Source organism: Lutzomyia longipalpis, chromosome 2 (assembly GCF_024334085.1).
Source record: "Lutzomyia longipalpis isolate SR_M1_2022 chromosome 2, ASM2433408v1".
NCBI classification, from domain to species: Eukaryota; Metazoa; Arthropoda; class Insecta; order Diptera; family Psychodidae; genus Lutzomyia; species Lutzomyia longipalpis.
Window position 1 is genome coordinate 32,045,203 of NC_074708.1, and position 20,257 is coordinate 32,065,459.

Genomic DNA, 20,257 nt, shown 5'->3' on the forward strand with positions numbered 1-20,257 from the left:
CTTAGAAATTCTTTGACAAACAATAAAACGGATAAGAGCAATAAAATAACAAGAAAAATACAAATTGTCATCAAATACTAGATGGAGAAAATATAACAAATTGCTCAACAAAACAATGAAGAAAACTCTCAAAATATAAATATTCCGTGATTCCTCCACCTCAATACAAAATATAAAAAAAATACGAAACAATCCCAACATCATGTTAACCCTTTATGGGCCTTTTAGGGGGGAGGGACACACCCCCTCTTTATACGCAATCCGTACCCCCAAAAGTGAAATGTATACACCAAATCGTTGATCCATAATCATAACTAAACATTGTATCTCTATGTTGTGTCCCATACACATGATACTGAACAAATATTTCGTAAAGTGTTCGATATTGTGTGTGGTGGAGTGCCAAAAAGGCCAAAACCACCACCACCCCAAAAAGAGAAGATTTGCTTTGGAATAAACAGGCAAAACCATCTGTTAATGTCATGATATCGTATATATTCTTCCATTCTGTCTCTTCCTTCCTTTTTCTTTTTGTCATTTTATGTGAAGTTGTGGGAGATTTACCCCCTTTCAAAAATTCCCCCCTCCACGTCCCTTGAACTTGTGGGGGTGTGTAGAAAAATCTATAGCAGAGAAAAATGCAAAGAAAAGCTCTTTGGTGTGCAAAAGCTAAAGCTGCGAGATTTTCCCACGATGCAAGCAAAAGTCACAGACTTACAAAATGTCCATTTACAGTGCCATATCTCCACGTTTTGCTTCCCCCTCCCTGGCTCATTGTGAGTGGTGGATGGGGATGTAAAAACAAAAAAAAGGGGAATAAAAAAAAATTAACATCTCCCCCGATGATCCTTCTGTATGTGTGTGGCCATTGAGTGGAGTGACAATGATAGTCATCAGCGGAGTGGACCGTTGGGGGATTTTTTTTGTTCATCCATCTCTGTGGATAAAGCTGCAGGGGGGTGGCAGAGAAGCCACAGAAGAAGAAAACCCCCAAATGGGAATGTCGTCTCTGTACATAGCACAGCTTTGGGAGTTCTTTGGCGCACCGAGATATGTAGGAAGGACTCTTCAAAGAGTGGAAATCGCTTTGTCATGCGGATAAATGTCGTGTCATCCGTCCAGTCTATGGAGAATACTGTAAGGATTGAGCATAGTAAACCCTTGTTATAGCCTAGCCAGAATCCCCATGGAGTGGTAGAAGAAAAAGTTAAAGACCTATTTGGTTAATTCAATATGCTCTGACAAAGCTATGTATACTAAGCTATAGAAATTTTCGTAATTGACTTTGTGCTTTGTAAATTTATGCTTTGTGCTATCTATACTGCGTATGCGTCATACGTGTTAAAGTATATGCTAACTCTATTTATTCTTGAAGAGAAAACTGGCGTAGAATTGATAAAGGGCAGCAACATTCAATATGATGTTTTTAAGGAATATTTAACCATACCTACTAAAATATTCTGCCTTCTTATATTTCACGCAAACATATGCTTCATGCGGATATTCTTCACGCATATATGCACCACAGAGGCCTACAAATGAAAGGAAAATAATACAAAAGCATGTCCCAAAGTTTTCGCATTATGATTTATCGAGACTTTCAGTCTCCCTGCTCCAAGTAAGAAATTTTATATTTCCATATAAAAGAAAAAAAAAACTTTTCGATTTATATTGAAGCAAAGTATTTAGCTTCAGTGATTCATGAAATTACACCATTTCGCAATTTTTCATCCGATGAGAGTTTATCGTGCTTTTTTTTCGTGTGCTTTTTCCCCCTCATGATGCTCAAAAGCACTTTGTAGGTATGCAGTAGACACTTTATCTCTCCAACTAAACTATAGTGAATCAGTCATCCATTTAATCTGCACACTCTGCTGCCGCATCCAATCGCTCATAGTTCTTATCGCGAAAAATGATCAATATATAATAAAACTTTCTCGTCATCCCTGCAAGGAAATTCTCTTCGCTGTATGGTGTGAGATTTTCAAAAAAAGAAAAGAAAATATTCCGAGAAAAGTGAATATATTTATTGCTTGTTTATTGCATAACTTGTTGATTGAAAACATCAATCACTGTGTCGACGATGCTGGGTGTTTTCTTGGGTAATTCATAAAGTGCATATCAATGAAAATTTTCAAACAAAGCAGCAAGACGGGGAGACAATTATTTTGCTTTGTGGTGTGTTGAATAAACTTCTTGACAATGAAATAAGATTAGATAGTAGGGGAGACCGGGGTAAAAATAGTCAATTTGCGTAAATCCTTATCTTCAGGATTCCCCAAGGACAAGAAAATTTCCTCGATAGGTCATTCTTATAGGAAATTTCCTGGCCTACAACTTTGTCTCAGACCACTTTTCTCTATCTCCACGGGAAATATGAGTTTTCGAGCTTTTCCTGAACCCTTCCGCTTCTGACTTTTTTTAAACGCGGCGGGTAAATATAGTCACCAGTTGGTTAAATAAAGTCGGTCGAATTTTCCGGCATTTCCAATGATTTTCCACCTGAGAGATTGATAGTAGTTGATAGCTTAACTTCTCACCTTTTGATCCGCGACAAGGAATTTCACTTTTATACGCACTAAAACAGAGAATTTTGCGATTTTCTCAAACACGCCATTTTGCAACAAATGAATAGAAAATATGCCAAAAATTTCGATCTCCCATATGATTTACATGGGTTGACCCGATCTACCCCAAGGGGTATGTTTTGATTTAAATAATTGTACAGAAAAATCATTAAAAGTTATTGAAAAATACACCTTGGCAACATTTTCTGCACTAATCCAGCTAGTGAGAAAAATTATCAGATGGGAAAACTGCTGAAGGAAATGTTCGGAAAACTCGTTTTTCTCAATACGCAAAAGTTTGGGAAATGGGCCAAAAATCTATTTTCTTTTTTAACTCCCAAAGTACTGATCACATAACCTCCAAATTACTGTCAAAAATTGTAGGTGTATAGGGCTTTCCAACCTAATTTTTTCCGATTTTTCCGATTTATATTTTGGGAGAAATTGACATTTGAAAATTCCAAAATGACTATTTTTACTCCGGTCTCCCCTACCAAGGCGCCTCTCTATTGACACACCAACACGAAAACTTTGGACAATAAACAGCAATTTTCCCATAGAGTATAAGATATTCCACCATCTTCCAAGTAATTAGAGATAGTAACAGATGAATCTCCCGAGAGAGAGAAACTTTGTCCATTTAGTAGTTTTTTTTTGTTCATTGAAGAAAATCATAAGAAGTATAATAATTTTAATAAACAATTTGTTCCATAAATATTCACAAGGAAATCTCTCGTAGTTATTTCTCACAGAAAAAAAAGTAACTCCAACTAAAATTTATTAAACAAAGAAAAAAATATTCAAGAAGATGATGAGATTTATTGTGATGAGTTAATTAGAAATGTACGTCACAGAATATTCATGACATTATTGAGGGAGAGATAAACCACTTAAGGATCTCAATGGAAAGATTAAATAGATGGCTTGTCTTGCAAATTGAGAGAGATATTTTGATAAGTATGATGTGTGTGTATGCTAAAATAGAGATTATGTCCTCGGGCAATATTCCAGAATAACTCATACCTATCTACTTCTCCATGCAAGAGACATTTTCACTCCGTATGGCAAATACATAATAATTTATGGAAAGTGTGGGTGAATAAAGCGAGAAAGCAAACTATTGTAATCGTGTCTAATGTATCTAATTATTTTTCATTTATAAGAAAATATTACCTATTTGTAAATTGCTACAAGAGGGCCTAAGTAGTGGGGCGACATCTAGTGAGTAATTTATTTCCACCGGCAAAGACGAGGGCAAAGGCGTTAATAGACTTAACATTATTTGATTGCATCCCAAGGGAAATAAAAGCAACGATAACCTAATAAGATAAATCCATATAACTTCTGAAAAAAAAATGAGATTAAGTGCACTGTGAACCTTGCAAATTACATCTTGACAGCTCTCGTGCAGAAATTATGTGCTCATCTTCTCACCAAGCGAGGTGCTCTTTATTTTTCATGCTCAATTAATATCACTGCATTCCCGTGTTTACGTAATGTAATTAAATACAAATAAAACACAAAATAAATGAAAAAAGCACTCTCAAATGCACATTGGATGCTATATAATTAGATAAAAGCCATATAATTCAGAAATTCAGAAAAAAAAAGAATGAAACAATGAGATGAAAAGTCATTTTTCATTTTCATCCAATTAAGGTATAATTTTACGTGTGGCATTAAATTTTCCCATGATTAAGATCAAAAGTCCAAAATTTATTGCGACTTCTTCGTGGGTTTATATTGATTGAAAATGGTGGAAAATAAATTAGCTTTTATGGGTATAAATGGGCGAGGACAATGGGGGTATTTAAAATGAAAAGCTTCCCCGGGTGAAAATTGGTGTAAACACAGCGCCAAAGAGTGCCCATTAAAATGTCAATTTTCACAAATTAAAGGAGATGAGAAAATACCTTAATTGGGAACTAGCACACCCATATTCTCACCTTTCCCCTGGCAATAAACTTACATTTTCAGTTATAGAGGTGTTATGCTACATTATAATTTTGCAGTTCAGCAATTTTCTGTTTTTCCACTACCTATCAAAATGTACATAATATGCTTTCGCATAGAATGTGAGCTGGGAGGAAAACATTAGAATTTCCACATCTTGTTCAACTGTAAAATATCAACAACAAAAAAAAAGCGCTAATTGTTTGCAAAACTATGGGATTTGCAGAACAAGCACCTAACGAAGCATAATCGGCAGAGAATTGGACAATTTTGCGGACGAGGGAGGGTGGCGAAGGAAAGTGCGACGATGAAAATGGGAAGGGATTAATGGAATGATCTCACAAATTGCAAATAATCTCATTTGCACATTCCTGCAATTTACATTTTGTGAAATTGTTCCAAAAAGGATGTGAAAAGGATCCAATTGCCAAATGTTCTATATACCTACACTTTCCCCCTTATTATCTTATCAGCCAGCAATCAAGTGAAAGGAGAATGAAAGTGAGATAACTTTGCGCAACGAGAAGTATAAATCTTTCTGGTCATTTTGCTGCTACAATTTTCGCCTAGAGCACTCCCTCTTTGGGAACGAGTTTGTCTCACATTTTCCAACCAGGTATATAGTGAAGAAGTTTTACCTTGGCTCTTTAGTTTTAAACGGTTCTTGGAGAATTGAAACAGTTTGGGTTGAATTGTAAATTCTGGGGGAGAAAATAATTCAAGAAAATTGAATTCTTGAGGAATTTAAATTTGACTTGGAATAGTAGAGCATGGAGATGAAGTTTGCTAAAGAGCATATGATTCATGTGGAACATGCATTAGTGCATATGCTTCGCGTATAAATTAATGCCAATAGGTTAAAGATAATTTTGAAAACTGAAAGTCATAAGAAATTTAACCAATAGATAATTTAAAAACAGTCCATTGAGAACTTTTGAAGCAACTGCACAGATGCTCACACTAATTATTAGTTGCTTTCTGGTACTAAGAAAATACAACCGCTATACAAGTTCCATATGAAAACTTCTTCCATTGCAGAGAAAATACAAACGACCCAAGAAACCCATATCCCCCCGACAATGAACCGATGCCGAATCTTCAACAATAGTTTGATACTATAATTAAAATTTGTAGACTCAGAGGCAGACCGCATGTGCTTCCGAATATAATAGAGTCGTGTTGTGAAGAGGGAAAGACAGTCTGTGGCTTTTTCAGCGTAAGAATTACAAATGAATTATCTCTAAAATTAACTTGATCGTCATTTTTGTAAATATTCAGTGATTCTTTCATTTGGATTATTTGAACTAACTGAACAAACATTAGGTATGCTGCCTATTTACTTTTTTTTACCTCATTTTTGAATTTTTTTTCAAAGTTCTATCACATAATGATGGATAAATAAACACTGAGACCTACATTCAATTATCACTTAATTTATTTTTTGTGCTATATTATGTATAAATTTGAATTTGAAGGTGAGTTTTGAATTTAATTATGAATTTTCTTTTATTTTAAAAAGAAATAAATGGAATTTTTTTATGTGGTTGATCCTCCTTGTCTTTTAATAAAAGTACGAAATTTATTAAGAACTCACGCATTGCTTACAGAAGAAAAGTACGTTTATTTGAAGTTCCCCCACCCCCCCACCCACTGGCAATTTACTCCGTTCATTACCAAAAAGCAAGGATATTATATATCTTTCATATCTAAATAAGCAAACAAGAAAAGAAGTAAAACATACAAATACCAGAAAATTAATTTATGCACTCCTTCTCCGTGATCTCAAGACTTCCTCTTCATCTTTCTCTCTCTCCCTCTCTCTCTCTTTCTAATTTCCCAACTTTCCGGGGAGAGCTTCATGTTTGTCAAACATGGAAAATATAAGAAGTATAAATGAAAGTATGAAGAGTGTAATTAAAATATAAAACAGCGCAGATGCTAACGTATAAATAACCGACTGTTGAACTTAGATAACTTTTTTTTTGTTGCTTTTTGCTCATTTCATTCCTTCAGTGATGAATATTTAATTTCTTTTTCTTCACCAAAACATTGCGGTGCACAGAGAAGTGAATCTTGTTGGAATTTTTTTTATGCTACTCTAGGGAAAAATTTACACATTCAAGATTAAATCAACTTATTTTTTATCATAAAGTTCTCTGGCCTCTTACAAGTTCTCTTTACACGCTTTTTCTTGCCCATTCACAAGTCCGAGAAGACAATTAGCAGAGATAATTTAACCTATCGCTGGTGCTGCGTGAATGTGCGAAGAAATTAGAACCTTCACCACGAAGATTCTAACCGCAAACGGGTGGGGGGAATAACTTGTGAAGTGGGAGACTTCAGCTTGGATATTTTGTTGGCAAATTGAGGAAGAGGCTACACCGAAAGAAAAAATCACTAGAATTAGAGATATTTTTACTCTCAATCAGAGATTTGCCCCAGTGAACTGTGTGTCTCTAGAATGGGTACACAAAGTCACTAAAACTGTGGCTGTTTGACAGCAATGAATTAGCACAAAAACTGATTTAACCACTCGTATTTGACTAAAAACTGCAATAATCGCAAGAAAGTTTAATGATTATAACCTAAACATAACAAAGAATAAGCAAAATGACAGAAAAACCCGAATTATGACATTGTGACAATCGGATTTAGTGGCTCATGTGTCTCTATGCTGGAGAATCAAGTCTACTATTTTAGCGACGAGCCCCAGTAAACATCAATTCTCTAAACCTCTAGCATTTTTTTCTTTCGGTGTATGCTTGAACATCACTTGTAAGTCCGGTTTAGTCCGTTTTCTAAGCCAAGCTTAAATTTTAAAGCTTGGCTTCAGGTTTTTTTAGGTTGAACCTTAGTATTTTTTTTAGCTAAGTCTCAGTTTTCAAGGCTATGCTAAAGCTTTTTAAGGTGGTCCAAAATCTTCAAGGTCAGGCTTTCAGAGTTTTAAGGTTAGCTTAGACTAAAACGAGGTTTATTGCAAATACGAATTACGACGTGTGAAGATGGCCAGGAGCAAATTTTGATCATCTTGGGCTAGCAAAATCGGTAAAAATTGCCTGAAAATGCGTTTAGTCTGACTGATTTAAGCTTAAAAAATCTTAAAATTGTGAGTCTTAAAAAGGCCTTGCTTTAAAATAAATTAGCGTAACATTAAAAATACCTAGGTCTGACCTTAAATACTTCAGCGAAGCCTAAAGAACTTAGATCTAGCTTATAAAATTAGGCCTAATCCTAAGAACTTACACCTAACTTAGAAAACTTAAATCTGGCTTAAAAAAACTTAGTAGCTATTGAATTTTTTTCTAAATTTTAAGAAAGATTTTTTTTTCTATTCTCAATAGATTTTTTTTCCTATTCTCAATTGAAAGATTAAAAATTAAACCCAATTAAAGTAATTAATTGAACGAAAAAAAGACATCGCTGAAATGCGGGTCTGTATTTAAGATTCTTGTAAAAGGTTTCCTCCCCAAATCTTTTTAATTGAACCTTCAATGAAAAAAAAAAGAGCAAATATATGTACTTCCCCATATTCAATTAATAAAGAACGAGTTCTTCCTTTGATGTTTTTTTTCCTCTGGTATGAGATCTAAAGAGCGGATGTAAAGACCCTGAATATTTAAAGGTTTGCAAACAAAATCTTCATTTCGTCAGAAAGAACATTCACAAATTTCTTTCCATCCGGCATTGGGTTTGTTTACCCGAAAGCAAAAGCACATGAATAAGCATCTAAATTGCATCAGTTACATAAAATTCTTTCGATTGGACATTAGAAAATTTATGGCTCATCAAATAATTGATTGGCACGAATAGCACAAATCATATTTGGATCATAAAAACCATTTTGCAGTTATATCCAGTAAACATTTTATGCGTCACGACACTTAATTATATTTCACGATTATCTATTTACAGGAAAAAATAATCTTTTGAGGAATATTTCTTATTTTTTTTTGTGAAATATTTTCGTGAAAAAGATAGAGCTATGTGAGACGATAAAGTGTACAAGTAAATATTTGACTTGTTTGTTTAACGTTCTTCTGCATTTTGTGGTGGTATATTATTTTTTAGGTCAGAGAGAAAATGTAAAATTATTTTGTTGCATGGAGAAGAGATTATTGTCTTTTCTCCACTTTTTTTTTCTACATCTTCTTATTTTAACCCGTGAAGAAAAAGAAGGAAGGGGAGGTGAAATTATTGTGTAATGTTTTGGTTTTCGTTTCCCATTGTTCGTCTTGTCTTCCATCTCTACACAGCAAGTGCACTGCTTAAAAAATAAAGAAAATAACACAACAGAGATATTTTGTGATACAAGACAAGAGGAAAAAACTATAACGAACGTGCAAATTTTGTACACTGCTCTCTTTACTTTTTCAACAAAATGATATTTTGTGGTCAATGTGGCAGAGAATTGGCTTCAGGTTGGCAGTTGTGAATATCTAATTGGATGGAAAAGGAGGTTGAGGAGAGTGCAGAGAATCTTATTGTGTGTGCTGGTGCTGAAGGAAAAGCCCAGTGATTGGTGATAAATGATTTTGAAAATTGAATCTCTCATAAAGGGATAATCTTACAATATGTGAGGGTAAATTGTGTTATCTATATTAAATTAATATCCATTTGACGAAAAGCAATATCACTGAGTAATTCGAGGTATATTAGACAACTACTGTTAGGTGTGAGGTGTTTATTAACGTGAATAGTATGAGCGCTTTTATCTGTCGCTTTGAGTGATTCGAGACGATAATGTCGCTCCATCTTATGAGGTGAACGACCCCCATTTATAGTGTGTGGTTTTTTTAACCATAAAATGCCACGACTTTACCGACTCTTTCGTGTCGTCTTGAAACATACAAATAGCTTAAAATTTTAATATTCATTCTCTTTTCTATTTCTCTTTTAGCGATGGGATTTTTTTTTCAATTTGTAAAGAATGAAAAAAAAAACTCCCTGCAAATTGAGTCTCTCTTTCGTCTTCCTCTTCAAATGAAATTCCTTCCGACAGGCCAATTGCACGACAACACGAAAGCTCGTCGTAAAATCAAAATGAATTTTAATAAGCATTTAATCATCTTATGGCAGCACATAGTCATTAATAATCACATAATTGTGGGGAGTTGCTGACGAATTGATATGCTTTGACGAGGGGATCATAAAAAAGAGAAGATACAAAAGCTGATGAGGAATTATTATATATAAATTTTCTCTCAGTTTGGCATTTTCGTTTGGCATATCACAGAACCTACCTCAACATTTTACTGCTGATTCAGTGTGGAGAAAAAAAAAGTGTAAGATGAATGTGATGATCTCTTGAGAGTTGTAGGTGGATGATGGGGGAGGGATTTGAGGAAAAGATGGGCAAACAAAAAAAGAAATTGAATTTATGTATCGTGTGTATGTGTCTGAATTTTCAATTCAACATGCGATGGAAAATTGTCTGATATAAACAGAATAATTTCTTTTTAATCTTTTTTCTCTTGACTCGATATTTATTTATTTTTTCAAAGTATCAAACTCGCTGTAGCATATTGAACGGGAATGGGGAATAATGTAAATTATATGCTGATTTGATATTTATGTAGGTGGATTCTAATATGAAATGGAAACGTTCTGTATGATTTTCCAATATCTACAAGTTTTCTCTCATTTTTGTGAAAATGAATTCACTTCTGGAGTTTTTCTCTTTTTTTCTGGAATTTTGACTTTATGCTAGAGTTAGGATTTTATTGAATGGACACATGTAGATGCATATGCTGCGAAGGCATAAGCTCCTTCACGATGAAATTACGAGCTTTACCATAACATTAAGCTTTTTACACGCACGTGCTTTACAAAAAAGCTTCTCATAAATAATCTCCGTGCTTATTGCCCCAAGCAAGCTGTATATGTTTTATTAGCATATTATAAAACATTTCTGAACAAGTAAAAAAAAACAATCTAAAACTCATGACTTTCCATGGAGCATTTGGCAAAAACTCCACCTGAGCTTAAATCCCACACTTTTCGTGCGGAAGGAAAGAAAATGTTTATGGATCACGATTGTATGGGAGATGGAAATATATTTGGGATTGTGGGGTATATTTCTTTTGATATATAAACTCCCCAATTTTCCTGTTATGTTATTCTATGCGATTAAAATGAGAAACGAGCTCCACACGGGCGATATGTGTACTTTATGGAGGCGTGTGGGAAGGGGGAGAATTTTGAGAAGAGTGGTATGGTTATGTAAATTAAAATTTATTCCATATATCCCTTTTTCCATGCGGCAGGGCGATTTTACCATTCACTCCTTTTGCAATGTACTGACTGAGGGGGATGGCTGGCAGGGGATGGGGGGGGGGGTGGAAATCGGGTAGATTTTGCTGTGTTGAGTAACATTGAAGGCGATGACAATTCAACCAAGAGGAAAAATGATGGTCGTACCAGAATAAATAATTGAATTTCCAAAAACGAACCTTTCCCAAATCCAAATCATACACATTCATCAGGCAAAGATGGGGAATGAATTCCAGGAAGGGAGGATTGGCTTTCCCGAATCAGGGGGGTATGGGGCGGGATTTCTCCTACAGATATGGACGTGATGAAAGTGAAAAAGGTACGAAAGAGGGTGTTGAAATTCAATTGATTCCCATCAAGGGGGTAGACTGGGTGGTGGGAAGTGTTTGTTGAAGTATTCAATAAAAAAATTGATTTATGCAACAGTTAACAAAGTATGATCCCCATTGGAAGATTGATAGATCCTCCCTCTTCCCCCTTCCCTTCTGCAAATATATGTGTATACCCTTCAAGCTTGGCAGATTTTCGTGCTCCAGAATATACTTGGAGGTCAAACATTTCGTTTCTCCGCATATTCCGGGTTTGTTCATCTTTTTCTGCACCAGAAAGAAAATATTTTATTAAAAAACAACAAAAAAATTCAAAAGAGTTGAAAGAAAACACAGGAATACGGATAAGTTGTATAAATATGCTGTGAACGTGACAAAATCATCATGGATTTCATGCGGTCTGGTGCAGATGGAAATGCCATTAAGTAATATAAAATTTGCTATGGCTTACAACCATGTGAAATTAATCCAATTTATATTATATTTGTTCTACACCTTCTACACACAAACACCGTAAGATAAACATTCACACGTGGATCTAATATTTGCATTTTCTATTAATTGATATGGAATTGAGAGAGTAACGAGTGGAATTTCGCAATTTAATTAATTTTTTTTTCTTCTCATTGCAGATTTTCCAATATTTGCATGAAAAATTCAACATATGGGTGATTAGCAGAGCTTTCGGGGCTGGAGACTTGCATCAGAAAGCACACAGAAGTATTTTAAATGCATAAAGGTGAGTGCAATGAGGAATATTAATTAATTATATTTATTCAGCTGACATACAATGCCATCCAAGGGGAATGTACGAGGAACATTAATTTTTTTTTAAGTTTTGAGCTCATTTTAAATGAAAAGAATCTTTTAATTCTAAACAATTTTCTTCAGGTGAACAAAATTGAAAACAATTCATTGAAAAATTTGATAATTTTAATGAAAACTTCGAGGAAACTTAATTTGACAACTCATTAATGTATCAAATCTACCTAATTAATCACAGACCTGTTTATTGCTCCAATTAAATTTAATTTTAAATGCAAACTTTCACATTTAAAAAGGAAAAAAATAATAAGAAACAAAATCCAATTGCTGTTCTGGAGCGGAAGAGTACCTATCTGTATATAAATTTTATTTTGTTCTCAGCTATTTAGCATAAAAAGCAACAATATATCTCACGGGTGAATGCAATTTATGGAAAATAACAAAAGTAAATTAGTACCAGCACAGCTTGTTTTAAAATTTCTGAGGCGTTGGACGTCTCATTAGAATAAATTAGCGTTACAAATTTCATTTTATATCCCTCGTGCGTCCCCCACACCCGCTAAAGGGATGCCCTGTGTGTTGTGCTTATGGAGAGGAAATGGAATGGAAGTCAAGAAAAAAAAAGGTGCTGTGTTATACTTACATTTCTCATTTCTTCCCCAATATTTCGCATAGATGTCGAGGTAACAGGAAGCAGAGATTGGATTTATATTGAATTTATTTCTCACCCTTGAATGGCATGAAGAATGACAAGTGCAAAGCTCGTGGAATTGTGTTGGGATTAGTGTTGGTGAATTGTGTGGGTCGGGTGAGGACCGACAAAGAGTTATGTTGCTGATGTAGTGGAGGAAGAAGGAATAAAATCCGTAAAGAGACACGGAGAGTGAAGCTTTGCAAGCCAAATATACATACAAAAAAAAGAGGGAAAAATCAGAAAAAGCTGAGAAGCTCTGCGGGGCATAATAGGGCTCGGTGTTTAACACGGTGGGGTTCTTTTTTGGCCAAGGAGTGTGTGAGGATATTTAAATTTTGAATTTTGACACCATTTTGGGTGGCAAAAAAAAAGGAGAGAGCCACGGCGGCAGAAGGAATCATGAGACTTGGAGTGAGAAATCGACGAGCAGCCCTATTCGGGGTTGTTTGCTTGCTTGCCGTAACAATGGTCCTGTTTAAATTCAGCGAGCTTCGACCGACGTGCCTCTTTAAGGACGACCAAACAGCCCCAATGATGATTCGGGACGAGGTATGTTGATTGATTGAATTTGCAAATTAAATTCCTCCTGCGGAGCTTTTTTTTTGTGTTTGACTGAAAAAAGCGATGCGGAGAATTTGCAATATCTGATTCCTCCTTGTTCCATTTCTGTGTGTATTTTTTCACTGTGAGGTATTTCACAATGGTACCTATTCGTTGTTTTTTTTTATCTGCAGAAATTCGTCCTTGGAACGGATCAGAAGGTATATCCCTATCATAGAAATATGCCATTGATTTTTATCGGGGGTGTTCCACGTTCTGGCACAACACTCATGCGAGCAATGCTCGATGCTCATCCGGATGTAAGGTGAGTCTCAAAACCTTCTTACTATTTATTTTCATTCTCCCCCCATTTCAACGATGAAATATATTCCCGCATGACAAGCTTAAGGTATGAAGAAAACCCCGGGAAAGTTTGGAAGAAAGGAACTTTCAAGCTGAAAGGCGGCAGCACACACAAAAAAGAATCAATTTGCATTTTGTTTTCCACATTGCGATTTATCTTCTAATATCCCAAATGTAATGCCATAAGTCAATGTTCTTTTTTTCATGAACTTCCTTTTGTTGAATTTTGAGTGAGCTTTTGAGTTTGATTTCCTTTTTATTTCTTCTCTTATTTTCGTATGATATAAATATTAAATAAAATTGAGCTGAAATATCAAAGTGTAAAGAAAACAATTCGAGAATTTGCTTCCAGAGACTTTTTTTTTGGGAATTCTTGGTATCGTGTATCGTCTTTATATCGTATCAATGTTTTAGTCGACTTGAAGAGAAAAAGTATGATGAATAGGGGAGAGCGGGGTTAAAAAAGTCACTTAAGGGTTTAGAAAAGGCTCAAAATATCATATTTCTCAAATAGATAAAGCGAAATGTTTAGCTCATTTCTTTAGGAAATTTACTGCCCTACAACTCTTTCTCAGATCATTTTGTTCTATCTAGCTAGGAAATATGATATTTTAGGCTTTTTCTAAACCCTTAACTGACTTTATTAGCCCCGCTCTCCCCTAATGTTAAAAAAAAATGTCTGTGAATGATCTCACGCTTTTAAATATAACAGCAGGGGGCGTACACATAAATTTATTCAAGGAGGTATTTCTAAGAATTTTTTTTTCAAATTTTAAATTCGTTGAAAATGGATAAAAAATAACTTTTCTTTTTTTAAACGAAAGTTTGACAATTATTTTCTTTAACGTTTTGTGTTTGTTTTGTAACATTTTTGACGTTTGTTTTACTGTTTGAAGGTCTTTTCTAATGTTTGATAAATTCTTTCAACGTTCAATATTTCTTTTTTAACCTTGACGTTTCTTTTACAACATTTGATGATTCTTTTCTAACGTTTGACGTGTTTTTTTTAAATTTGTATTTTTATTTAGCATTTGATAACTTTTGTCTTTGACGTTTCTCTGATTTTCATTTTTTTCTCACGTTTGTTTTTCAAATCGTTAAAAAATTCCCTTTAATTTTTTTTTTAAATAGAACTCTTAGCATAAAAATAATTTGTATTAACCTTTAAAAATTAACTTGAACTTCCTCAACTTTAAGGGTTGTTTAGGCACCCAAACTACCTTTGTGATTTGAATCTCTCGACTAAAATTATTCCATTAAATATTCAAATGCTTAAACAATATTCTTAAAAGTTCTTTGCACTTTTAAAGATCTCTCAGGGAATATTATTGAGAATCCTTTATAAGTTAGTTACCTACACCACAAAGTTGAGGTTAATGAAAGTTTTAGCAATCAACAGGGCATATCTCAATACAAACAAAATTATGTTTTACTTGTAAAGTCTTTACTAAAAGTGCACTAAATTGCATACAAGAGTACGAACAAGATGTACTGCCTGATTTCTCATGCAGAATTAAGTGAGAAGTTCACCTTCAAAACTTTTGTATTTATGATATCAAAAGCAATTTGAAAGTTATGAGATGCAACAAGCCCTACGTTGAAGTCATTGAGAAGAAAGTTATCTGTATGGGTTTGAAGGAATGTTTTGTGTTACATAAGTCGAAAAAGAAAATAAACAGTGCTGAGTGTGAGAAATCCCTAAAGCTTTTGAAATTATTCATAAGTAAAAAAGAGGATTAAAAACTTTATGCCTGATAATCCTTTAACCCAGAGCGCGAAAATAATGCATTATTTCGGGAAGAGAACAGCAAAAAAAAACTTTATGGGGAGAGATCGATGAACAAATAAATGGGAAACTATATTGATCAGCTTCCATTTTGTTTAATATATCCGGGACGATAAATATTTTATCACTCTGCCCCGACAGAATGCCAAATATTTGCGAACAAAATTTTCAATCAGCCTGTGAACAGAATTTTTAATTGACCAAAATGATTTCATATTCCATTCGATTCAATTATTAATGAATGACAATATTCAGCGAGAAAGCTTTTTAGGGGAGCTTTCAGCAAAATATACCTCTCTACTGTATTTTTTTTACGTCGAGAGGGGAAGTTGTATGTTTTAGGGCTAATTGAAAATGTGATTCATATAATGCTATTTATGCTACATAATACTGAACTTTTTTTTATGGAAAACATTTTATTATAAATTAAGGAAAATCTTTGAAATTGTTACAATTTTCCATATTAGAATTTGATGGATTTACTTCCTAGAGGGCAAAGGGGAAGTTATAAATTGTGAAGAAAGCTCGAGGAGGAAATGACAACAAACTTGGAGAATCTCAATGTACATTTGTAGGTATATTTATATGTATGTATGAAAGATATTTTAGGCATCGTAACTTCCACATTAAATAGGCTGTTTTCAAACATGAGAAAAGTTTTTACCTTCCCTCCCCCCCCCCCGCATAAGGGTGGCTTGAGCTTGGACTTTTCTCACTGCCAACCAACATTTTCTTGGAATATTCTTGAGCTTTTCGAGGAGGGTATTGGTTGGGTATGCCTGTTGGCAGTGATGAGGGATACGGTGCGATGATATTTTGTGTGTGTTGAATACTCACAGAGTGAAGGAAGAAAAGGTGCAGGAGGAGAAATAGGCTGCATAGAGGGGGATGAGAAATGTCGTAGGTTGAGGTTGAAGAAGTGAGTTAACCATGCTATGAGAGAGGAGGGAAGAAAGGCGAAAAACTTTTATTTCCCGCTTGTTGTTTATCCCGTAATGGCATCATTCGGAAACTTTTACGCGCTGTCGTGTGTTTCTTCTCTATGTGTTTGAAGTACTAAACAACAAAACGTATACCCTACCCTCCACCTCCTCATGTTATATGAATGGGAATGAGCTTTCAGACAAAAAAAAAGAAGACTCACTACAAAAAAAAAGATTGTATAAATATGAAGGAGTAAAAGTTAGATGAGCCGATTGAACAAAATCCAATACGGCTCATGCGACTCATCCCTTTTAAGTTGCATCATAAAAGAACAAGCAGAAAAAAAACTTTTCATTATCTCTCTAAAGGATATTTTCGCTAAAAGTTTCCGAATGTTTATTGAATATTAAGGAAGATTTTATAGGCATAGCGTGAGCATTTCAAACAGAGCGAAAAAAGTTTTTTTGATGAATAGAGAAATTATATTCAAATTTTTTTTTTCAAATTATTCATAAACAACACGCGAAAAGTTCAACGCAAAAGCTTTTATAGAAACTACGCATATAGGTAATAAAATTAAATTATTCTTGGAGGAGCTTTTATTTTAATATAACATTCTAGGATATTATTAAAGAACAAAAGGTTTTTTTCGCATAAATATGAACTTTTATGATGAAAATGGAGAACTTTCTAGCATGAGGATTTAGTTGAGAATTTCGATGTAATTTTCGTGTCTTTCACCTTTTTCCGATTCTCAGAATGAAATTTCAAAAGATATTTTCTAAACACAAAGAAAATGCTAAAGAAAAGACTTAAAAACCAAACAGATTTTTAAGAAAAATAAAACATATCCTAATACAAGACTTTTCCACATTTTCCAACAAAGCATGAAAAGCCCAAAAATGAAAAAATACAAAAATCTACAAGCTGAGAAAAGTTTTAATGAAGATTTCCAAATTACATTGTATGGTATAGAAGAGTTATGTTGCAAAGATTGTGGGTTGTTTGCAAGGAAATTTTCCCTATTGAATCTTGCACGGGGGGTTATTGTGTAGCACAAAAACCACCCACTCACAGTATGTGGTGGTGACCCATTGACCCCATAATCGTGCCGCTTTTGTTTTCGTAACAAATAGAATAAATGTTTTCCGGGCTTGAAAGGGCCAAATTTCTCTGTCCCCTCATTCGCAATTTCTCATATTTTCTACACCCAATCTCAAATTCTATATGTTTTCACAACTGCCACATTCTCTGCAGGACTTCGGGCCGCAGAGCTTTTATTTGCCATATTTGTTATACGAAAGAATGTCTTGAAGAAGAAAAAGAAAAAAGAATGAAAAGGGAAATCATTGCAAATTACATGGAATATTCACTCAGGGGCGAGCACTTAACAAATTGAATGCAATCGTATATTTAAAATTTATTACATAAACATAATATCCCACAAATAGCTGCAGAATCTCTGCAATAAAGTGGAGAAAATCAAGGAGAACTACCCTTAAATGGCAACTAATATATATTCCACCTACCTCTACCCTTAAATACAGGATTGTTACAACGTACATTGTAACAAAACATATAACCCATCCCCTTTGAATGTTGTTTATTGAATCGAAATGCCTCCAATCGTTTTGTACGGAGCAATTCCGACTCAATTGAAAGCAATTTTCTTTTACAGATGCGGTCAGGAGACGAGAGTAATTCCCCGTATCTTGCAATTGCGATCGCATTGGCTCAAATCAGAGAAGGAGAGTGTACGACTCCAGGAGGCGGGGATAAGTAAAGAAGTGATGAATAGTGCAATTGCTCAGTTTTGTTTGGAAATAATTGCCAAACATGGGGAGCCAGCATCGAGATTGTGCAACAAGGATCCACTTACACTTAAAATGGGCTCATATGTCATTGAGCTTTTCCCTCAGGTATGTTTGCAACACGAACTTTCTCTATCTCTCCTCACTTGTGCCGGCGCAATGTGAGGTGGTTTTGGCTCCGTGCTGGGCAATTGGGGTGATTTCTCAATGGGCGGATAGACGAGGGGGGTGAACAATGCTGGGAAATTGCACAATTGACTTCAACCAACATTCCTTGCGCGCGTGGGGGTTGAATTGGGTGGATGTTTTATTGTGTTTGTTTTATTATTTCCCCAAAACCGCCTCCTCACCCCAAAATGGCATTTGTTGTTTTCTCTCAATACAATATATGGTACGAATAATTGGACAGGGAGTACAGCTGAATGGTGGTCAGGCCCAGGGATCAAATCACTTAGTTAGACTCGTCGATTGTTCATAGCGGAACGATGTGTGTGTGTGGGGGGAGAAATAAATAACAATTGGGCATAAGGAAAATATTGTACCTTAAATTAGTATTTGGTTCAATTTTCTTGTGTGTGTGGTCTTTTATATCACTCACATTGAATTTTCTTTGGAGAGAGAAAAGGGGGAGAAACAAAAGGAAAAGTGAAAGAAAATGATGTCATGGGGGGATGAGGAGAGAGTCTATATACATTGTTTATTTTTGGACTTGTAGGCAAAATTCCTCTTCATGGTACGAGATGGACGTGCCACAGTGCATTCCATTATATCGAGAAAAGTGACAATAACAGGATTTGACCTTACGAGCTATAGACAGTGTCTCACTAAATGGAATCATGCCATCGAAACCATGCATGAACAATGCAAAGAGATTGGCAGGGAACGATGTATGATGGTGAGTTGAAATTGGATTTATTATGTAGGTACAACACCGGAGAGAATTTTCTTGTTTTCTGTTTGCAGAGCTAATTAAATATTTTGAGAGAAATTGCGAGGTATTCTAAGATAAAAATTAGGATCAAAATAAAGAATAAATCCTTAAAAGCTTTTAAAGGTTTCAAGGATTTATTTGTGGCTGAATAGGACCAAAGATTTGGTATTTCTACTCTAAAGTTTCAAGATAATAAATTAAGTAATATTAGCTGTGTTTCTTTCAGACACAGCTTTTGTGTACCGAGCAAAATCGAAAGTCGTCAGATCGGGCTCAAATTTGGGATGAGCACGAATTAGGGTCCCCACATTCCAAAAAACGTATGCGCCAAAAAATTTTTTTTTCCGGCCGGCCGTCCGGCCGGCCGTCCGTCCGGCCGGCCGTCCGTCCGTGGTTCAACTTGAAATTGCAAGAGAACGGTAATAGATAGAGACTTGCAGTAAACGGCAAAGTTTAAAAGTCGACTGGAAGACGTCCGATTATGACGTCAAATTTTACCCAACACCCCCCCGTCCGCCATTTTGAATAACCTCAAAATTTTGTTTTCGCTATATCTCAGCCCCTGTAATAGCTAAAAATCTGAAATTTTTATATGTTGTAGGGGCCATCAAGAGCATTCCAACGATACCTCATTTTCGAAAATCGGTCAAGCCGTTTAGTCAATATGGCCGCCACAATTTTTCATCGAAAATCGACCATAACTCGAAAACGGCTTGACCGATTTTGATCAACCCGGGGTCAAATGAAAGATCTCAACAAATCCTACAACTCTCTAGAACATCAGAAGTTTCAAAAGTGACCGCTAGAGAGCCAAAAATCAAAAACAAAATTTTCGATTACTTTTCGATGAATATCTCGAAAACGCCATTATCGATTTGCTTCATTTTTTGATATGTTATAGCTGACCATATTATCTAGCTCCATGCCAAAAATGAAGAAAATCTATGTCGCCGTTCTCGAGATATAGCCTTCCAAAGTTGGCATGTCATATCTCGGGTTCTACAAGTCCGATTTTGATCAACTCAAGCGCAAATGAAAGGTTTCGTGAAACCCTACAAATGTCTAGAACATTGCAACTTCGAGAAATGACCACGAGAGGCACTAAAGTCAAAATCAAAATTTTCGAAAATTTCGAACTCGAATATTTCGAAAATGCCATTATCGATTTACTTCATATTTTAATATGTTATAGCTGAGGTTAAGACCTTTCCAACGAGAGCTCAAACTCGAAAATCTATGGAGCCGTTCCCGAGACATGGCGTTTTAAATATTTCTTGGGGGATGACTTTTCAACTTTTCCCGACTTTGCGCGTATTTAAATTAA

General features: G+C 35.1%; 1 protein-coding gene across 4 annotated transcripts in view; it reads left to right on the top strand.

Annotated features, from left to right (window-relative positions):
• Positions 1-20,257, top strand: part of LOC129790285 (protein-tyrosine sulfotransferase) — a 28,346-nt gene that overhangs the window by 1,974 nt on the left and 6,115 nt on the right. For all 4 annotated transcript variants that reach the window (XM_055827725.1, XM_055827726.1, XM_055827727.1 and 1 more), the window contains exons 3-7: positions 11,752-11,858; positions 12,560-13,127; positions 13,313-13,443; positions 17,870-18,110; positions 18,718-18,897. In XM_055827725.1, the coding sequence (XP_055683700.1) occupies positions 12,978-13,127; positions 13,313-13,443; positions 17,870-18,110; positions 18,718-18,897 (702 nt within the window). In that variant the 5' untranslated portion in view covers positions 11,752-11,858; positions 12,560-12,977. The remainder of the gene's footprint in view (positions 1-11,751; positions 11,859-12,559; positions 13,128-13,312; positions 13,444-17,869; positions 18,111-18,717; positions 18,898-20,257) is intronic.